A 20,132-nucleotide genomic window follows, 5' to 3' on the forward strand; every position below is an offset into this window, starting at 1 on the left:
ATTTCTTTTAACAAAAAACTGCATACCGCCATGATGGCGCGTCGGCTCATACGTCACTTCCGCTTATGCTCCGAGAAGCCGCTGCTGCTCCTGCAGTGGAACGTTTAAGTTTCTCCTACCGAACTTGCAACAATGCTGTGGTTCACTCGGGTTGCAAGATTGTAAGAATATAATTTCTGCATATACTAGCAGTGCTTCTCAATTATTTCACGCCCGCCCCTTCCAAGAAGAAAAAGATTCGCGCCCCCCCACCACCATTTTTTCTGTCTTTGTATATTGATGTTAGATTGTCAATAAAATATCCCTGAACTAACCTAAATTGATAATATAATTTTGAGAACGATTATCGTAAGTATCTCGAAACTCCGTACTCTGTTGTCCAAATATTGATGAGATGATAAATATTTACTAATATGTGTTTTGTAAAAAAAACTTCGTTAACATTAACAAACCAAACACAGTTATTAATACGTACAAAATATAGAAAAGACAAAAAGAAGAGCCAGGGCGATTTTCAACAAAGATTCTATATAAATTACAAAGCAACAGCTTTAGTATGTTTACGCGACTTTTTTTTTTTTTTTAATTTATGGTTACTATGAGGCAGTCGGAATTAACACACACGTCTGACTGAAAACCAGCCTTTATTTGAAGACTACTGTAGAAAAGGCTGCTCAGAGACTGTGACAGCGGCTCCTTTAAGAGGGCGGAGTTTAGTGCTCCAACTCACGTGCGTGGGCGTGCGTGCGTATATAAGAAGGAGGAAGAGGGGAGAATCGTGTCAGTCTGTCTATCGAGCTAAGTTTGAGTTGTAGTCCACATTTATCCTGCTTTGAGTTGTGCGTGAGACAAGTAAGTTACAGCATTAATACCACTGTTTGTTTGTCTGTACAATCCACGTTTCACTGCTAATTAGTAACATGCAATGTTCAATGTTTATTATTTCCTTTAGAACCACACGAATTGAAGCGTCAAGAAATGTGTGCTTTGACTGCAACTTATTAAAAGACCTGAACCACACGACCATACCCTCATTATTGGAGTTCTAACCGGACTCTCAACAGCGATTTGCATACTCCTCCCAGCACTAGTCAGTTACATATTTTACAATGGTCCTTCGAGCCGGATGGCAAATCGCTGTTTGAAGATGCAGGACTCGGAATTAGCAGCACCTGGCGGCAAATCCAAACGATTGACATCGGTGCCTTCCTATATGTCTGATTATGACTTAAGTGGGCCAGGTGCGCTGAGTAAATTCCGAAGACCAGCTGCTCCAACTAGAGCATTACCAGAGGAGCACGTAGCTACGGAGCGCTCAACTAGTAGATCCCCATCACCACCGGCTAGCCAGGGCTTTGACACGGGAAATTTGGGGGATGTTGAGCACGAGCAGGGGTCTCAGCATTTTAGGTTGCAAACCACCAGGGGGCAGGATGCCAACACACTCAGTGAGTTTAATGCCGCCCTTAAAGAGATGCGCCAAGAAAATGCTGAACTCCGCAAACAGTTTCAGAGCCTGATGACTGCCTTACAGTCCAATCCTCCTCCTCCTACCCTCCCCCCTCCAGGCACATACCACAGTGGGTCTGACGGAGGCAATCAACGCCCGACCAGAAGCCAACTGGACAACCCAGCCCACTCACAGCTTCAAGATCAGGCACGCGGGTCGTCCGGAAACCTGAGACAGGACTTCTCACAAGTCAAAGTTTCACAGCCACCCGCAGATCAAGGATATAGTCCATACTACGCAGCCACACCTCCGCAAAGTGCGTCTCGTGCTGACATGTATGGCCGAAGGCATCCCGCTCACTCATTCAGAGCTAGTGACTCCCAGCATGAAGATCCATACGCTGGCAGAGATTCAGCCTTCCCCCGAGTGCCCTACTCTCATGTTCCACAGAGAGAGACCACATACAGAGGACCAAAGCCCACCATTCCCAGCCTCACATCACCAGACCCCAGAGGGTTCGCACGTATGAAGTTAGCCTTAGAGAATTTATTACCGCATGACGCCACTGAGAGATACAAGTACCAGATTCTCACTGATCATCTCAAGTGTGAAGAAGCCTCACTGGTGGCGGACTCTTATTGTAATTCCAGGCTACCCTACACAAATACGATGCTGGCTCTCACCAAGATGTATGGACAGCCCCACAAGCTTGCTGTGCAACGGATTGCAGCGCTAATGGATGGTCCAAACATACGTAGCGGTGATGCTAAGAGCTTTCGTTTATTCGCTCTCAATGTGCGCTCACTAGTGGGCATGTTAGAACAGCTGGGTCGACAAGGTCAGGCTGAATTAACCTGTGGCTCTCATGTCTCGAGGCTCTTAAGTAAACTCCCCCACGACCTCAATGCCAGCTTTAAAAGATTCATCCATCCACTTAGAGTTTCCATTCCGACCCTTTTCGAATTTGCTGATTGGCTGGAATATGAGCTAGAAGTCCAGGAAGACAGCATTACGCCCCCCAAGAGAGATGAGTCGTCCAACAAGAGGCATGATAACAAGCGCACTCCTAAATCTTCAAGTAAGTCTGCTACTATCCTCCTGAACACTGAGAAAGCTTCGGGATCAAGCTGTGCAGCAGACCCACCTGCCTCTGGACAGTCAGCTGACAAGGCAAATGCGATGGAAAGGAGAAAGGCCTACTGCCCATATTGTGATAATGACAAGCACTTCCTAAACAGCTGCTCTAATTTTAAGGACTTGACTAGGGAAAAAAAGGTGACGTGGATTAAAGTCAATAAGAAGTGCTGGCGTTGTGGACGCAATCATCAAGCGGCAAAGTGCACGCTCAAAGCCCCCTGTAAGGACTGTGGCAGGAAACATCTGCTTGTGCTGCATGACGTGAATGAGAGGGGACAGGAGGAGGAACAAGCGCCGCATTCACCGCCAACAGGAAGCTGCCTCGTAAGCACAACCAACAGAGTCCTGTATGCAGACCGTCCAGTCTACAACCGGAAGGTGTTGCTGAAGATCAGCAAAGTCTTCCTGAGGAACGGTGACAAATCCTTGGAGACATATGCAATTTTAGATGATGGCTCTGAGCGGACAATACTGCTCCAGCCTGCTGCCAAACAGTTGTGCCTTCAAGGAAGAAAGGAGGTGATGGCTCTCCGTACAATCCGATCAGGACTGGATCAGCTCCATGGAGCGTCAGTTTCGTTCACGATTTCGCCAGCTGACAGCCCTGACAAGATATATAGTATCCCGAATGCCTTCACAGCCGCTCAACTGAGTCTAGCAAAGCATTCTCATCCAGTTGCCGCACTTAAGCAGAAGTATAAACATCTGTCAGGTTTGCCTCTTCTGTCACTGAACAGGGTCCAGCCGATGCTGCTGATTGGTGCTGACAACACGCACCTCATCACACCAATAGAGCCAGTCAGATCAGGACCACCTGGTGGGCCAGCAGCTGTAAAGACACGCCTCGGATGGACTCTACAAGGGCCAGCCCAAGCCATTAAGTCAAGCCCGAATGTAAGTCACTGCCTTTTTACGTCCACCCCTTCATCCACAGAGCTCTTCTCATGCGTTGAGAAGATATGGCAGATGGAGGTGCTTCCCTACCGCAGCGAGAAGCTAACAGTTCGGTCAAGACAGGACGCTGTTTTCAAGAAGACTCGATTTGGATTTCAAAAGGCAGATATCAGTGTAGATGTTCGTCCTCAGCGACAGTCACCCCGCATTAAGAAGCTAGCCCAGAACAAAGAACCCATGCATGTGAAAGAAGACAAGTGGGTGCTCCCTCAAGTGAGAAAGGAGGAGCAGCCAGAGGCCTCCTCCATTGAAGTGAATGAGATTGACTGCCCCCACATCAAACAGGAAGTGCAGAAGCCTCTGAATATTCAAGAGGCACCTGACGAGGTGGCAAAGCAAACAGAGCCCCTCTTCATTAAAGAGCAAGAGGAAGCAAAGCCCTTCCAAGTAATGGAAGAGGAGGAAGCGTCTCCCCACATTAAAGAAGAAGAGGTGGATGTGGCAATCACACTGACTGGTCTTCCTTTAAAGAGTGAGGATGAAGGTGGAAGTGTGGATAAATGCGGACTGGACTCTCCAAGCAACAGCTCAAGTCAGCACATGACGACAGAAGGTGAGCTGAAACATCATCTCGTGCTAACTCTGTCCAGTTCTAGTCTTCCAGATCCTCTTCAATACGAGACATGGGACAGTTTCATTGAGGACACTGCCCGGCAGTTTCATGGGGCGGCCAACTCCAAGAAGCCCCTCACGACTGATTCCTATGCTGCTGCTGAGCTGGAAACCTTGCAACAATCTCAAAGAGAGTCATTCCCTGAGGATGTCACCCAGTTAAAGGTCAACAAACCCATTGCTAAATCAAGTCGACTTATCCCACTTGCACCTGAGTTTGATAAACAAACAGGTCTTATCAGAGTAGGAGGCCGTCTTCGCCGTCTCCCCCTCCTGACAGCGGATGAAGTGCACCCCATTGTTCTGGACCCTAAACATGCTCTGACCAGACTCATCATACAGGATTATGATGTAAAGCTACAGCATCCCGGGCCAGAACGAGTGTTTGCCGAAATCCGGAGGAAGTACTGGGTGCTACGTGGACGCGAAGCCGTACGCCGGCATCAGAGAGCCTGTGTGAAGTGCAAGGAGTGGAAAGGACGACCAAATCCTCCACGGATGGCGGACCTCCCTCCGGCCAGACTGCGTCTCTTCAAACCTGCATTCTATTCCACCGGCGTAGACTGTTTTGGGCCATACACCATCAAGATTGGACGCAGGAACGAAAAGAGGTGGGGGATAATATTTAAATGTCTAACCACTAGAGCAGTCCACCTCGACCTGATTCCTAGTATGGACACAGATGCGTTCCTGATGGCCCTGAGACGCTTTATAGCCAGACGAGGGAAACCCCAAGAGATTCTCTGTGACCAGGGAACAAACTTCAGAGGAGGCGAACGAGAACTACAGGAAGCATTTCAAGAGCTTCATCCTGAGCTCCAGCAACAGCTTGCTGGCCAACAAATCAGGTTTGCCTTTAACCCTCCTGGTTCCCCACACTTTGGCGGATGCTGGGAGCGGGAAATTCGCTCATTGAAGACTGCCCTTCAAGTCACCATCGGAGCCCAGATCGTTACAGATGAGGTATTACGCACAGTACTAGTTGAGATTGAGGGGATGCTCAATTCAAAACCTCTGGGCTACACTTCATCTGAGATTGCGGACCCTGACCCCATTACCCCCAATTGTCTCCTCATGGGGCGGCGGGACGCCTCGCTGCCGCAAGTCGTCTATGAGGACTCCGAGATACTTGGCCGAAGAAGATGGCGGCACAGTCAGGTGCTAGCAGACCATTTCTGGCAGCACTTCCTGCGACACTATCTGCCAGGACTTCAAGCCCGCCACAAGTGGCAAAATGAATCAGCTAATCTGCAAGTGGGAGATGTAGTTATGATTGTGGACAAGCAGCTGCCACGGGCATTCTGGCCTGTAGGGAAAGTCTCTCAGGTCTTTCCTGGACCAGACACTCGAATCAGATCAGCTGAAGTGACTGTGAAGGGAAGAACCTACGTCCGACCTGTGGCAAGACTCATCAACCTACCTGCTCTGCCGAAGGACGATTAATTACCCTTTGTGTGACCTTTTCTGTTGTTCATATTCACAGGTGAATATGGGGGCGGCTGTAGAAAAGGCTGCTAAGAGACTGTGACACCGGCTCCTTTAAGAGGGCGGAGTTTAGTGCTCCAACTCAGTTGCGTGGGCGTGGTGCGGGTATATAAGAAGGAGGAAGGGGGAGGATCGTGTCAGTCTGTCTATCGAGCGAAGTTTGAGTTGTAGTTCACATTTATCCTGCTTTGAGTTGTGCGTGAGACAAGTAAGTTACAGCATTAATAACACTGTTTGTTTGTCTGTACAATCCACGTTTCACTGCTAATTAGTAACATGCAATGTTCAATGTTTATTATTTTCCTTTTAGAACCACACGAATAGAGCGTTTTGAAGCGTCAAGAAATGTGTGCTTTGACTGCAACTTTATTAAAAGACCTGAACCACAAGACCATCTCCTCATTATTGGAGTTCTAACCGGACTCTCAACAGCGATTTGCATACTCCTTCCAGCACTAGTTAGTTACATATTTTTCACTTGCACTTTTCTGATGGGAGAGGGGTTCCAGAACTGTCATTACCTTCGGACTCACTCAGTGCCACAATAGTGATGGCACATAGAAGTTCTGTTGAATGTTCCACACATTGTGACTTGAGTAGTTGTGCTAATGATCTCACATAAAAATCTTTGACACGATGTCTTTTATTTTTCAGGCAATCCCACTGGCAGATCATTTTGATGCAGTGTGCAACATCTACCCTGACAAAGCATGGCGGCAGGTTTGCATGCTGACTCCCAAGCAAGACTTTAAAGCACTCATTAATGTAGCTCTTCAAATCGGGATGTTTTCCTGCTGACAGGTGCAGAAGTCCAGTGAAAGTTACCAAAATTTGTCCTGATTGCCAGCATGTTTTGCAACAAAATATAGTATTAAAATAAGGAAGGGCACCATCATCTTTGTCGACGCCTGTTTCATGAGTTGGTTTTCTTCTTTCTGTTGAACCGCATACAATTAAAAAGCAAAGCCTGATTTTTTTTTTTTTTTTCAATTAAAATTACTTCGACAGACATGACCACTAGTGATGAGTCTATAAAGACAGGAATGCGAATAACAATTCAGTTTTATTGATAATGCCTGTTTCAATTTCTAGTGGCATAAGCCAGCAAGTCCCCACAACTTTTCTAACTTTAATTTTTGCTGTAAAAACATCCGCTTTTTGGTTGAACTAGTCTGTCGATTGTGCTGTTTTGGGCCTTAAGAACTTGTATTGTGTTGCTACTGTTTTTCAATAAGAAATTATTTTAGGTCATTTAGAATTCATCCAGCCGCTTCTCCAAATGGACACAATCGTCGACCTTGCGCGTGTAAGGTTGCTGAAATGTGCATCACTGCAGAGAAAGATGTAAGTTTGCGTCACAAATGAGGACATCTATGTATTTATGTACAGTGCACCTCGCAGTGGTAGCATTAAAGACATTGGACTGGACACATTTTTCTGTCACTACTGGAGTCAAACAACTATGTGTACAAGACATTGGTACAGATGTCAGAAAAGCATGGCGTATGTGTGTTAGGATATGTCACCAATTTTGTGTATTCATAATCATGTTTCATACACTATTTGTATCACTAATAACTGTATACACACAGACACTCATTTAGCACACATGAGCACAGCTTGAACACACACACACACACACACATTCGGTTTCAAGTTTCTGAATCTTCGAGCTGAAGTTTTAAACTGACTGTTGTGATTGGTTGTTTCCTGCCTGCCTGCTAGAATTCCAGAAGACAGCCCCCCTCTTTGTCTCTTTATGTCCGGAGGAGAGTCAGAGGAGGGGGTGAGATGAAGGGAGTGTGGGAGGCCGAACGGGCCTGTTCGGCCTCCGGCTCTCTCTCTCTCACCAACTCGCAAATTGCAAAATAAAACTTTGCTTGATTGACTTTGGACATTCAGCCATCACCCGATTTGAAGACCTACATCAATGAGTGCTTTAAGCATGAAAACCTGCCATGCTTTGTCAGGGTAGATGTTGCACACTGCATCAAAATGATCTCCCAGTGGGACCGCCTGAAAAATAAAAGACATTGTGTAAAAAGATTTTTTCTGAGATTTAGCACAACTACTTAAGTCACAATGTGTGGAACATGCAAAATAACTTCTATGTGCCATCACTATTGTGGCACTTAATGAATCTGAAGGTAATGACAGTTCTGGAACCCCTCTCCCATCAGAAAAGTGCAAGAAATACCTGAAAACACAAATAGCACAAGAAGACTGTATCAGCATGCCAGACACAGAGGTTCAGGCACAGGAACCCGTCGAGGAGCATCAGCAGCAGATCCAGACTAACGCTTGACAGTGGGTGACAGAAATATGTGAGGAGATCAGGTCACTTGCCATGGCTGAGGGGGACAGGGATAACATCCACTTCCTCCCTGAGATTATTACCCACATCATAAGACAGGGAAGTTACTTACCACTCTGGACAGGAGTAATGGTCCCTCTCTTCCGGAGTACCAGCATCACTGCAAGTTCGGCAGCTGTTGAAGCAGAGTTCAAAAACATAAAAAATGGCCTTTTCAAGCATGAAAGCCTTCCCATTCGTGTTGACCGGTTTGTTGCTCGTCATCTTGCCTTCATTGAGGGAAACGTGGATTTCTGCTGCAAAACAAAAAAGCTGATGTAGGTCATGTCTTAAGACCTGACGATGCCTCTACTACTTCTCATACTGAGGAAAAAATATATTAAAAAATTATGTTGACCTCTGTGATGAGTCTGATGTTGCTACAGTATTCATACTACTGAAGTTGAGAAATGGAGAGGCTTAGTGGATTGACACCGACCTAGGTATGAGTTGAACAGAAGTTGCCCTGCTGGAAATTCCCAGAAGTCTGATGCTGACAGTTTACTTTTAGAGCAGTCATATCATCTCGAAGAGGATTCTCTAGGACATTATGTGGCATATTGCAGGAGGGCTGCTTTTGACTGGGAGATGCACAATGACCTGGAAAGTAGAGTGAAAGCAGCATCAGAAAAGACAAAGAGCTTCACAAAGCAGTGATTGCTTAATTGTTGAAATGTAAATAGTTTGGGGTTTTGTTTGTTGCTGTTTTCTTTACACATAAAGCTATCGTTTCACCCAAGGTTTCTCTGCAGGCTCTCATCAATTACACACGGACTGTTTTTATATTAATTCAGTTGTTCTCAAATGAGGGAATGCTTCATCGAGGGGTGTCTTTAAGTTGTTTTTATTTCAAAAAGTTCAACGGATATGTTTCAGCCTCACGTCTACTATAATTTTAAGAAATAATCACATAGCTTTAATGACTACTGATGAAATAAATGAATGAGCAGTAGAACAACACTATTAAAAGAAATAAGACCGAATTTAAAGTAATTTACAGCAGTGAAAACAGGAAGGTTTTAAGATTACTGTATGCTAGCAAAAAAGCTACAACAGTGAGTGTGACCTGTTTACCTGAAGTTCGTCCGGCAACAGTTGCTTTCCAGGATCATGAAGAATGTAAAATGCGCAAAAACATACAAAACATCGGTTCATTCCAGGAACTAGTTTATAACCTGGAATTAATAACAAATACGAGTGATTCAAGTGATTGACTGAACGCGGTAGCGCGATACCGAGCTCCTTGTTCGACAGCAAAACAAAACAAACTGACGCTGGCGCGTTCCTGTTTGTGACGTCACCGCGTGAATTAAAACGTGTAATATCTTTCGAACCGGAGCAGCACAAACGAAAATTTTAACAGCACAAACGGGCACAAACGTAGCACAAACGAATGGCACCATTCCCAAGTCAATCGGATGAAAATGGGGGGCTGGGTGACGTCACCACTCGAAATTAAAACGTGTAATATCTTTCGAACCGGAGCAGCACAAACGAAAATTTTAACAGCACAAACGGGCACAAACGTAGCACAAACGAATGGCACCATTCCCAAGTCAATCGGATGAAAATGGGGGGCTGGGTGACGTCACCACTCGAAATAAAAAAGTGTAATATCTCTGGAACGGAAGCAGCACAAACGAAAATTTTAACAGCACAAACGGGCACAAACGTAGCACAAACGAATGGCACCATTCCCAAGTCAATCGGATGAAAATGGGGGGCTGGGTGACGTCACCACTCGAAATTAAAACGTGTAATATCTTTCGAACCGGAGCAGCACAAACGAAAATTTTAACAGCACAAACGGGCACAAACGTAGCACAAACGAATGGCACCATTCCCAAGTCAATCGGATGAAAATGGGGGGCTGGGTGACGTCACACTCGAAATAAAACAAAGTGTAATATCTTTCGAACCGAAGCAGCACAAACGAAAATTTTAACAGCACAAACGGGCACAAACGCAGCACAAACGAAACAAACTATTTCCACCTATTTTTGCAACAAATGGGGGGCCAACTTCACGCAGGTTGCCAGAGGGGGTTGTGGACCCGGGGTCTGACTGATGTTGTGCTCTGCTCCACAGCTTCTCCAATTTGTTTTTGCTTTATCTGCGAAAGTTTTTATTTTATTGTGAAAGAAATTAAGTTTGTCATGTCATCATGTTTCAAAACTATGCTTACGGGTTAATAGAAGGTCACCAAAACATGGACCTCTTAAACAGGAAAACGTGAGTTCAGTGGTAACAGGGTTGTGTCTATGCTGGCAGTTTAGCAGGAAGCCACAAAAACAGATGCACGCCTTGAACCGTGTTTGACAGGAAACCGTTTAGCTCGCATGCAACAGAAGTGTTACCCAAATATGTGTTGTAAGCTGAAACCGTTCGAACAACAGGAAGAGCGTGGACGGGTGTGATAAAGTCAAAGTGTTCATGTTTTTCCATTCTTTATGAGTTTGCATATTCAAATTACTTTGCTGTGCTTCAATAAAACGCCGCACAGGAGCGGGAAAGCTTTTCTCTTTGGCGGACTGCTCCTTGCAAGTGACAAAGACAATCTTGGCTGGGTGATTCATTTGTGCAGGCTTGTCTCGTTTTTGGCAAAAACTCTGACGTATCTTGTTCAAGCAATTCCTTACTGAAGGAATTCTGCCTGACTCTAAAAAATGTGCACACTGCGGCGAAAACATCAATGGTGGTTAATCAATTTTAGTGGATAAAACACAAAATATTACGTTTTTTTAAAAAATCAAGTACGTATTGGTCTTATTTATGAACTTTGTACTGGCTTGGTCGGGTGAGAGTCAATGAACCTCGGGTGGCCCTGCACTGTTTTGTGCACGTGTGCATAGTTTCACCCCATCCAATCATTTAAAATACATTTAATGCATCCATCCAGGGTTGCAAGGATCTCATCGGTGAAAAAGCGCATGCTGCAAGGAATACATCTGCATCTTTGGCTTACGATGGGCTTAAAAAGGGAGAACGTCACGACCCCCTTTTCTACCAACAAGCCCAGGATTATTTAATTCTATCTCAAAATGCAAAATGAAATACTTGTAAACATATTTCACTTGAAGGATTCCTATTTTATCGATGACATTATGTTGCGATGGCCCCCAGTGGTCTGCATCAATATGTTAAGGTCCAGCAACAGGTGTTCCATCAGACGCACACGATAGCCTGTGTGTGCTAACTTCAGCTCGCTTCCAGAAACGTCTGTGACCATGTCAGGAATGAAATAGGGCATCAGCCGCAACGTGCTTCCGTTTTAAATGCTCGTTTATCACTGTTGTGCAGCTAACGGGAGGCTTACATCGTAGGACGTAATTTTGTGAAATACCCCCATGGTCCGGTCCAAATCGGGGTCGCACGCATTGCTCCGTGTGCGGCAGGCACAAGTCAAGGTAGCTCGGTAAAAACAATATAAGACAAAGTCGCCGCCTGAACTTTGACTTGACCAAACCAAATTTGTCTTTTTGTGTCCTGCAGACGTCAGTGAAAACGATCTCCGTTCTGTGAAAGAGGAGCCAGACTTGACTCACATCAAAAAGGAGGAGGAGGAGGAGGAGATCAACAAGTCACCAGTGAACGTTCTCCCTATAAAGACTGAAAATGAAAACAAGGATGAGAGTGAGGACAACAGAGGGGCGGAGCCTACAAGCAGCAGTTCAAGTCATCACGTGACAACAGAAGGTGATGAAGACCACCGGGGGCCAACACATAATGAGGACACATTATCAGACGCTCATGTCGATGATGATGATACTAATGATGATGATGATGATGATGGGCAAGCCAAAGGTGAAAGGGCATGGCACACTGACTCATTAACTTCAAAGCGGTCTTTAAAAGGACACAGAAAAACACACAGTGGTGAAAAACCTTTTTCTTGTTCAGTTTGTGGGAAATGCTTCTCTCGAAAGTCTCATTTAGTAAGGCACACAAGAACACACAGTGGTGAAAAACCTTTTTCTTGCTCAGTTTGTGGTAAAAGCTTCTCTCAAAATTCAAGTTTAACATATCACATAAGAACACACAGTGGAGAAAAACCTTTTTCCTGCTCAGTTTGTGGCAAAAGCTTCTCTGGAAAGTTTTATTTAACAATCCACACAAGAACGCACAGTGGAGAAAAACCTTTTTCTTGCTCAGTTTGTGGAAAATGCTTCGCTCAAAAGGCAACTTTAACAGAACACGCAAGAACACACACTGGAGAAAAACCTTTTACTTGCTCAGTTTGTGGTAAAAGCTTCTCTCAAAATTCAAGTTTAACAATCCACACAAGAACGCACAGTGGAGAAAAACCTTTTTCCTGCTCAGTGTGTGGTAGACGCTTCTCTGAAAAGTCAAGTTTAACTTGTCACACAAGAACACACAGTGGAGAAAACCCTTTTTCCTGCTCAGTTTGTGGTAAAAGCTTCTCCAATAATTCTCATTTCACAAGGCACACAAGAATACACAGTGGAGAAAAACCTTTTTCCTGCTCAGTTTGTGCCAAGAGGTTCTCTCGAAAGTCGCATTTACGACGCCACACAAGAACACACAGTGGAGACCAGCCATTCAGTTGCAGCGTTTGTGCTAAAAAATTCTTTTCTAAAGAGGGTGCTGAGAGACACAATTGTGCTGGTGAGAATTGCAGCGATCCTTTAAGCTTAAAAAAAAGACAACAAAAAACTCAAGGAACTGACTCTTTGTGGTAAGATGTAAATATGATTTTGGATAAAATATGATGAATTTAATTTTGAAAAGCTTTTTTTATTGACATTAAGCCAATGTGATCCGTGCCAGAAGAAGCAACGTGTCTGAGTGATGATGATATTTTTTGTGTGTTAACATCAAACATGTAAATAAAATTAATTGCCTGTGCCTGGAACAAATATTTGTGAACATTTTGCTTTTCAGTTGTCTTTTTAAACGTACTTAATGGAAAAGGTGTGAGAAGAAACGGTGCTTATGGAATCGGTGCCTTCCACAATCATCAATAAAATGACTTGTTCCACTTGCTCAACTGGCCTTCAATAGGCCGTGAAAAGGTGAAAAACTGAACTAGAAGTTGAACTATAAAACGAACAAGAAAGAGAAACGCAAATAGTCTCAGTTTCTCTCAAAGGTTTTGGTATGTCAGGAGTTGGCAACTTGATGGCGACTGGAGTCAGCGCTGGTTTTCTCGCTGTGTTTGGCTGGCTCGTATATGAATGGTCCATTGAACAAAATTCAAACTCTTCAAATATCCCCTCACATACATTTAATATTACACTTTCTGAATAAATTTCTGACTTGCTAAAAACACTTTCTAGGTTGAGCTCTATCAAGCGTTTGGGGTTTGTTGCGAAGCAGAATCTCACTTCGGAAAATGTATCATTTTGTCAACTATACCAAATATTTTTTTTCATGCTGTATTATATTTTTTATATATTGGATTATTTTTATAATGAAATAGGGAAATATTAAAATAGGCAACCACATACAGACTTAATTCAATTAATAAGAAATATAGAAACATTTTATAAATATTGAACTCATTGAGAAGAGTCCTAATATTGAAATAAATATTGAAATATAAAAAATACTTATGTATTAAATTAATTCAATAACCCGACCCCGGATGAGCGGCAGAAAATGGCTGGATGGATGGAATAATTTAAATTGCAAACATATTCAAATGAACAAATAAGTTAAGTGTCAGGGTCGCCTTTTGGCGAGGAGGAAGGTGGACCCAAAAGGCGAGGAGGCAGGGAATGGATGTCGTTCAGGGGGTTTATTAAAGGGGTTCAACAAAGGAAGACAACCGGGACGGGAGAAAAATAACAACGGTACCAACTTGACGAACAGAAAAAGGGGGGGCGAGGAACAAAAACCGAGGCAAAAGGCTGAGGAAGGCAAACGGGAACGAGGAGGGGAACAAAAGCATGAACATGAACGTGAGCGAAACGTGGTCGTGGCAGTCCGTAACTTGCGGCAATGACCCGACACAGAGTGGTGGGTCTGGGAGGCTTAAATAGTCCGAGTAATTAGGGGAGCAGATGGGAATCAGGTGCGTGATGAGGGTAACGGGGAACAGGTGCGTGGCTGGTGAGGACGAGTGCTGAGGGGAGGCGCTATCACAGCTGACCAAAACAATAACAGAAAACACATGGCGGGAAGGAGGGGACGAAAACAATAACAAAACCGCATGCACATGAAAACAATAACAAAGCCCCTCTCATGCCCGACGCGGATCATGACATTAAGAAATAATCAAGAGTGAAATAAAAAGGTTTAAATTAATATTGATGTAATTTAACATTAAAATAATTGAATAAATATTGTAGTATTACATAAACAAGCTTAAATATAAGTTGAAATGTTGTGTATTTTTAAATGGCCTAATTTAGATATGGGAAGTAATTCTCTTTATAAAACTATGAAGGGACTGGAGCTCACAGAAGTGACCAGTCTTGGTGCTGAAGTTCCGATGTAACCATATACTGCCCTGAGTGAAAATAGGCCTGAGCATTGTTTATGGTGGGGGCAATTCTCTCGCCAGGTCAGTGACCTTCCAGGGTATGAGAGTAATTTAAGGTGGTCACGAGTAGACTGGTCATATCAACGGGGAGACGCGTCTGCTCTCCCTCTGGGGGACTTTTGGAAGGAAATCCCAAAGATTAGCGGGATGGGAATGCATATGCAACAAGGGAAAATTAGATATTCATGTCCTACTTAGGCATTCCCTGTAAGAAGGGAATGTCTGAGAGGGGGCTCGCACGTGCGCGGGGCGCATACACGCACACGTTTTTGGGGAGACTTTTTTTTACATCAGCATATGACGAGAATAAAATCTTTTTCGAACCAGTTCTTTTCCATCACCAATCCAGCCTTGCTCGGCTGCCTCTCCGGAAGGCAGCAAGGACCCAAACATCTGCCAAGTTACAGGATGGAAAGTATACTATGAACTTACCTTTCAAGAAGAAAGATGTCTTCTTACCAAACAATTTTGCTGTGGCCCAGCAACGGTTACAAGGTCTGAAGAAGAAATTTAAGTTTGATCAGCAACTCCATCAAGAATATGTGAAGTCCATGACTAATATAATCACTTGCAATTATGCAGAACAAGTACCTGACAATCAAAGAGACCTTGATTCAGGAAGAGTTTGGTATATTCCCCATCATGGTGTCCATCATCCCAGAAAGAGAACACTGCGTGTCGTGTTTGACTGTGGTGCCACGTTTAAGGGCTTGTCCCTGAATACGGAGCTGCTGCAAGGGCCCCTTCTCACAAGCACGTTGTGGTCCTCGTCAGCACCCGTGCGGCTGAATTCTGAAGTAGTTGTAGACTAGAAATACTCTTTTTGGGAAGACCAGAGAGCAGGGCATTACAGTAATCTAGGCGGCAGGAAATAAAAGCATGCATCAGCACCTCCGTGTTAGCCTGAGAGAGAAACGGGCGGACTCTGGCTATATTCTTCAGGTGATAAAAACCAATCTTGGTTACATTTTAAATATGAGGAATAAAACTGAGCTCAGAGTCAAAAAAGACGCCCAGGTTCTTCACAAATTGTGATGAGTTTTTCTCTCTGACCTTCAGGACCAATAACTAAAACCTCTGTTTTGTCCTGATTGAGCTGTAGGAAATTCTCTGCCATCCATGACTTAATATCTAAAATGCAATTTAAAAGGGTATCGATAGGCTTTGTGTCATCCGGAGACACGGCAATATACAGCCATGTGTCATCAGCGTAGCTGTGGAAGCTGATGCGTGTCGCCTCATGACATCCCCAAGAGGAAGCATGTACAGATTAAAAAGTATTGGGCCTAAAATTGAACCTTGGGGAACCCCACATTCAATTTCATGGGTTTTGGCGGAACAGGTATCCATACTTGCAAAGAAACGTCTGTCTGTGAGATAGGAATAAAACCAGTTAAAAGCAGTACCAGAGATGCCCAATAGGTTTTTAAGTCTATTTAATAAAATGTGATTTACTGTGTCAAACGCGGCACTTAAATCCAGTAGCACCAAAACTGTGAGTTTTTTTGCATCTGCAAAACACCTGAAATCATTTAGAATCCTTAAAAGAGCTGCCTCTGTACTGTGGTTCATTCTAAAACCAGATTGAAATTTCTCTAAAACATTATCTGTATTTAAAAAAATAATATAACTGTAGAAAAACATTTTTTTCTAAAATCTTACTTCAAAACGGTAAGTTGGATACAGGGGTGTAATTATTTAAAACACTGGGCTCTGAATTGCTCTTCTTCAGAAGGGGCTTCACCACCGCCGTTTTAAACGCAGTGGGGAAGACACCCGTCTGAAGAGAGCAATTGACTATATTTAAAATCTGTTCCTCAAAAAAATCCATAAAAAGCTTTTAAAAGTGATGTGGGAATTGGATCTAAAAGGCAGGTTGTTTGATTTATCTGGGAGAAAACTCGACCAAGTGTCCTTGCATCAACCAGGGCAAAACTTTCCAGTGTTTCCTCTGGTAAAAATGACTGTCCAGCGTTAATAGAAGTTACATTTTGATGAGCTAAAAGACTGGATCTTATGTCATCGATTTTACTTCTGAAGTGGTCTGCAAAGTCCTCACAGAGAACGTCTGTCGCTGTCTGTGAGGACTTTTTAATATCAGATCTGGTTAAAAGATCGAAGGTGGAGAAGAGATACCTAGGGTTGTTTTTACTAATTGTAATGAGATTTGAGAAGTAAGACATTCTTGCCAGTTTGACTGTTTTATTGTAGGATTTGAGTTGTTGACAAAATATTTGGTAATGAACTGTAAGGTTGCTCTTTCTCCACCTCCATTCTGCACTCCTGCATTTTCTTTTTGATTTCTTCGTTAAATCATTTCTCCACGGGGGTATCGTCTTGATTTTTATGTTTTTTGTTAAAAGTGGAGCAACTGAGTCTAATGTTGATTTTAAAACCCTGTTAAAATTATCAACAATAAAATCACCAGGTGCAGGTAAAATGTCAGCAGGAGTGCTCTTTAAAATCTCAATAAAATTTGCAGTAACCTCAGAAGTTAGGTAGCGTTTTCTCACTATTCTCACCGGGGCTGCTTCTTGATTAAAACTGGCGATGTTAAAATATACACAGTAAATGTCTGACACAGCCAGGTCAACAACAGAGGACACACCAACGGACAGGCCGTAGGTTATGACCAGATCCAGGGTGTGTCCTCTGTTGTGAGTTGGCTGTGCGACATGCTGTTTAAATTCAAAATAGTTAAAAAGGTTTAAAAATTCTCTGGACAGTGAGTCCGAGATATTGTCAACGTGCACATTAAAATCGCCAGTTATTAAAATTCTGTTATAAGTGGAATGTAAAATCGATAAGAACTCTGAAAACTCACTCATAAAAGAAGTAGAGTGATGAGGAGGTAGATAAAGTGTGACACAGAGAATAGAAGGACTGCTAAAAACAAAGGCATGGTGTTCAAAAGATAAATAAATACCTGTTAAAAATAGTTTCCTTTGAAATAAGAGAAGTTTTTATAATTGACACAGTCCCGCCTCCTCTTTTACAGTCTCTGGTCGAAAATAAAAAATTAAAATTTGGTGGGCAAGCCTCGGTGAGAGCAACTGGAGCATCTGTACCGAGCCATGTCTCAGTTAAAAGAATACCTTCAAGGTTGTTGTCTAAAATCAGGTCGTTTATGATAAAAGTTTTGTTTAAAAGGGGGCGCACGTTCAGCACAGCCAGGTTAATGTTTGTGCGGGACGTGCGCTCATGGTCACATGGATTTGAAATGTTAACATATAAAAGATTGTCGCCCTGTCGCTCGTTGTCCCGGAGGTGATTTCTTTCCGCTTCTTAAACGCCCTGCGCTATGCTATCTTGCGCCGCAGCAAAACGGACTTTGTTTGAACTATATGTAAGTCCATACACAGCAGCAGCAACAAGCTACGTGATGGAAAATAAACGACTCCACTATCAAGTACCGTGCTAAACGAGGAGGTGAGCAAGGAGGTGCTAAGCGCGCTAATTGCTAAAATTAATTGTTTCGATGTACGCTCGACGTTTAACAGAAGTCTGACTTGAACTGCGTTTGGGTGGAGACCCAGCAGCAATGAACAGAAATGTTGAATTGCAACCATTAAGTATCTAAACATAAAATGAAAGGAACACGGAAATGTCTGATGTTATCACGACGAAGTGGTTTGATGTCAAACGTAAAGTAACTGTAATGATAGCAGTTATATCATTAGTCACTAGTTGGCAGTATTGCCTGATGTGTGTTTTGGTTACCAGACGAACAAGTGTGTCTGCACATAGACGAGAATGCAAGTCAGTAAATAAAGACACACAAGCTTGAAGCATCACATTACCTGCGTGACTTCTTAGAAGACAGAACGTTACATGGTACCAGGTCGCGGGTCAAGAAAAGGACTGACGCGAGATGGACTCCGTGAGGCCACCAGAACCGCTGAAAATGACGGGAAATGTGGACGCGAGTTGGCGAGCTTTCAAGCAACAATTCCAGCTCTACCTTGCTGCGGTGGGAGTCGGTAACAGAGCAGACGAAAGAAAAATAGCCCTTTTGAGAACCAATGCCGGAGCCGAGGCCATTGAGGTATTCAACACCTTTGTTTATGATGAACCGAAGATAAAGACAAGTTTGAAAAGGTCCTACAAAAATCTGATGAACACTGTCTAGCTAAGAAAAACAAAACTTATGAGAGATACGTGTTTCGTTCAAGACTCTAACAGCCCGGTGAGTCCTTTGACAATTTCTTCAACGATCTCAAAATTAAAGCTAGGTCTTGTAACTTTGGTGATCTGAAAAACTCAATAATAAGGAAAGCCTTGCCAAGCTAACGAGCTAGCAAAGCAGCACGTGCTAACTTTCCAAGCAGCGCCATCTTATGAAAAAACAGAGTCCGTGAAGGCAGTGACGAGGAAAGGTAAACTGCGATTCAAGAAAAAGACCAAAAACAATGAAAATGATCAAGCTCCATTCAGCTGGAAAAAAGTGTGGAGAAATGCACGAGCCAAAACGGTGTCCTGCATTTGGGAGAACATGTGCTAAGTGTAAAAAGCAAAATCACTATGCTAAGATGTGCTACACCAAGAAGTAAGTGCACACCGTGCAGGAAGACACAGTGATCGTGATGACCTAAGTGACACTTTTTTCATCAAAATCGTGTCATATGACGAAAGCGAGGTGCAACAACAAATTAGAGGAGACCCAGAGCAAGCAGTAAAAGAAGATAAATGGATTGCACCACTGCTTGTCAATGGGACACTATTTGCTTTTAAAATTGACACAGGAGCAAAAGCAAACATAATAAATGAAAAAGACTTGAAATCACTTGAAGAGAAACCGGCACAGACAAGGCCGTGAAATTGAAAACCGACAACAATCAGCCAATAAAAACAAAGGGATGTTGTAGGCTAAAAGTGACAGCAAAGGGAAGACAACACAAGTTAACGTTCACAATTGTGCCAAGTGGACTGGAGTCAATCCTTGGAGACAGGACATCTGAAGATCTTGGATTGGTAAAAAGAATTTACCAAGTCGACGGCAAGGATGTCAATAAGAACAACAAAGACTTGCAGAGTGAAGGTAGTAAGAGTATAGTGAACAAATACTTTTCTGTCTTCAAAGGACAAGGTACGCTACCTTACACTTACAAAATACAGCTCAAGGAAGATGCTGAACCTGTAGTACATGCCCCGAGAAGAGTCCCAGCCCCTCTCAAAGAGAGATTAAAAAAGGAACTGAGCAGAATGACACCGATCAGAGTCAGAGAAAGTGGAAGAACCCACCGACTGGGTAAATTCCATCACGTGTGTTTAAAAGAGAAACTCCCCAGAGTTACGTGTTTGCCTCGACCCCAAAGATCTGAATAAAAACATGATAAGAGAACATTATCAGATTCTCAAGCGTGAAGAAATCCTGAGTGACATGGCAGGTGCGAAGTACTTTAGCAAATGAGATGTATCGCATGGATTTTGGCAGCTCAAGCTGGACACCGAAAGCAGCAGGTACACCACCTTCAACACACCATTTGGGCGTTTCTGTTTTCTGAGACTGCCATTTGGCATAAAGTCTGCGCCTGAGATTTTTCACAGAGCTATGGAGTCAATCATAGAAGGTCTGGAAGGAACCCGTGTGTACATTGATGATTTGGTTGTTTGGGGAAACACGGAACAAGAACACA

At 43.4% G+C, this 20,132-nt stretch overlaps 1 protein-coding gene and 1 long non-coding RNA gene across 3 annotated transcripts in view; one reads left to right on the plus strand and one right to left on the minus strand.

Moving 5' to 3' along the window:
- Positions 1 to 7,593: 7,593 nt before the first annotated feature.
- On the minus strand, positions 7,594 to 9,514 carry LOC148341905 (uncharacterized). Of its 2 annotated transcripts, XR_015842061.1 has the most exons (5): positions 9,066 to 9,514; positions 8,431 to 8,591; positions 8,065 to 8,127; positions 7,836 to 7,938; positions 7,594 to 7,654 (listed from the first exon to the last, which is right to left on the minus strand). It is a non-coding gene; the product is annotated as an uncharacterized LOC148341905 (long non-coding RNA). The 2 variants fall into 2 exon arrangements; XR_015842062.1 differs by lacking the exons at positions 7,594 to 7,654; positions 7,836 to 7,938; positions 8,065 to 8,127 and adding an exon at positions 8,182 to 8,245 and having other exon boundaries at positions 9,066 to 9,504.
- Positions 9,515 to 10,330: 816 nt separating this feature from the next.
- Positions 10,331 to 20,132, plus strand: part of LOC148341906 (uncharacterized) — a 35,598-nt gene continuing 25,796 nt past the window's right edge. Inside the window, exons 1-2 of the mRNA XM_088287986.1 lie at positions 10,331 to 10,361; positions 11,892 to 12,518. Of these exons, the coding sequence (XP_088144112.1) occupies positions 10,331 to 10,361; positions 11,892 to 12,518 (658 nt within the window). The remainder of the gene's footprint in view (positions 10,362 to 11,891; positions 12,519 to 20,132) is intronic.

Source organism: Idiotropiscis lumnitzeri, chromosome 2, assembly GCF_059441095.1.
Source record: "Idiotropiscis lumnitzeri isolate Australia: NSW breed Sydney's pygmy pipehorse chromosome 2, RoL_Ilum_1.0, whole genome shotgun sequence".
Taxonomy (NCBI): Eukaryota; Metazoa; Chordata; class Actinopteri; order Syngnathiformes; family Syngnathidae; genus Idiotropiscis; species Idiotropiscis lumnitzeri.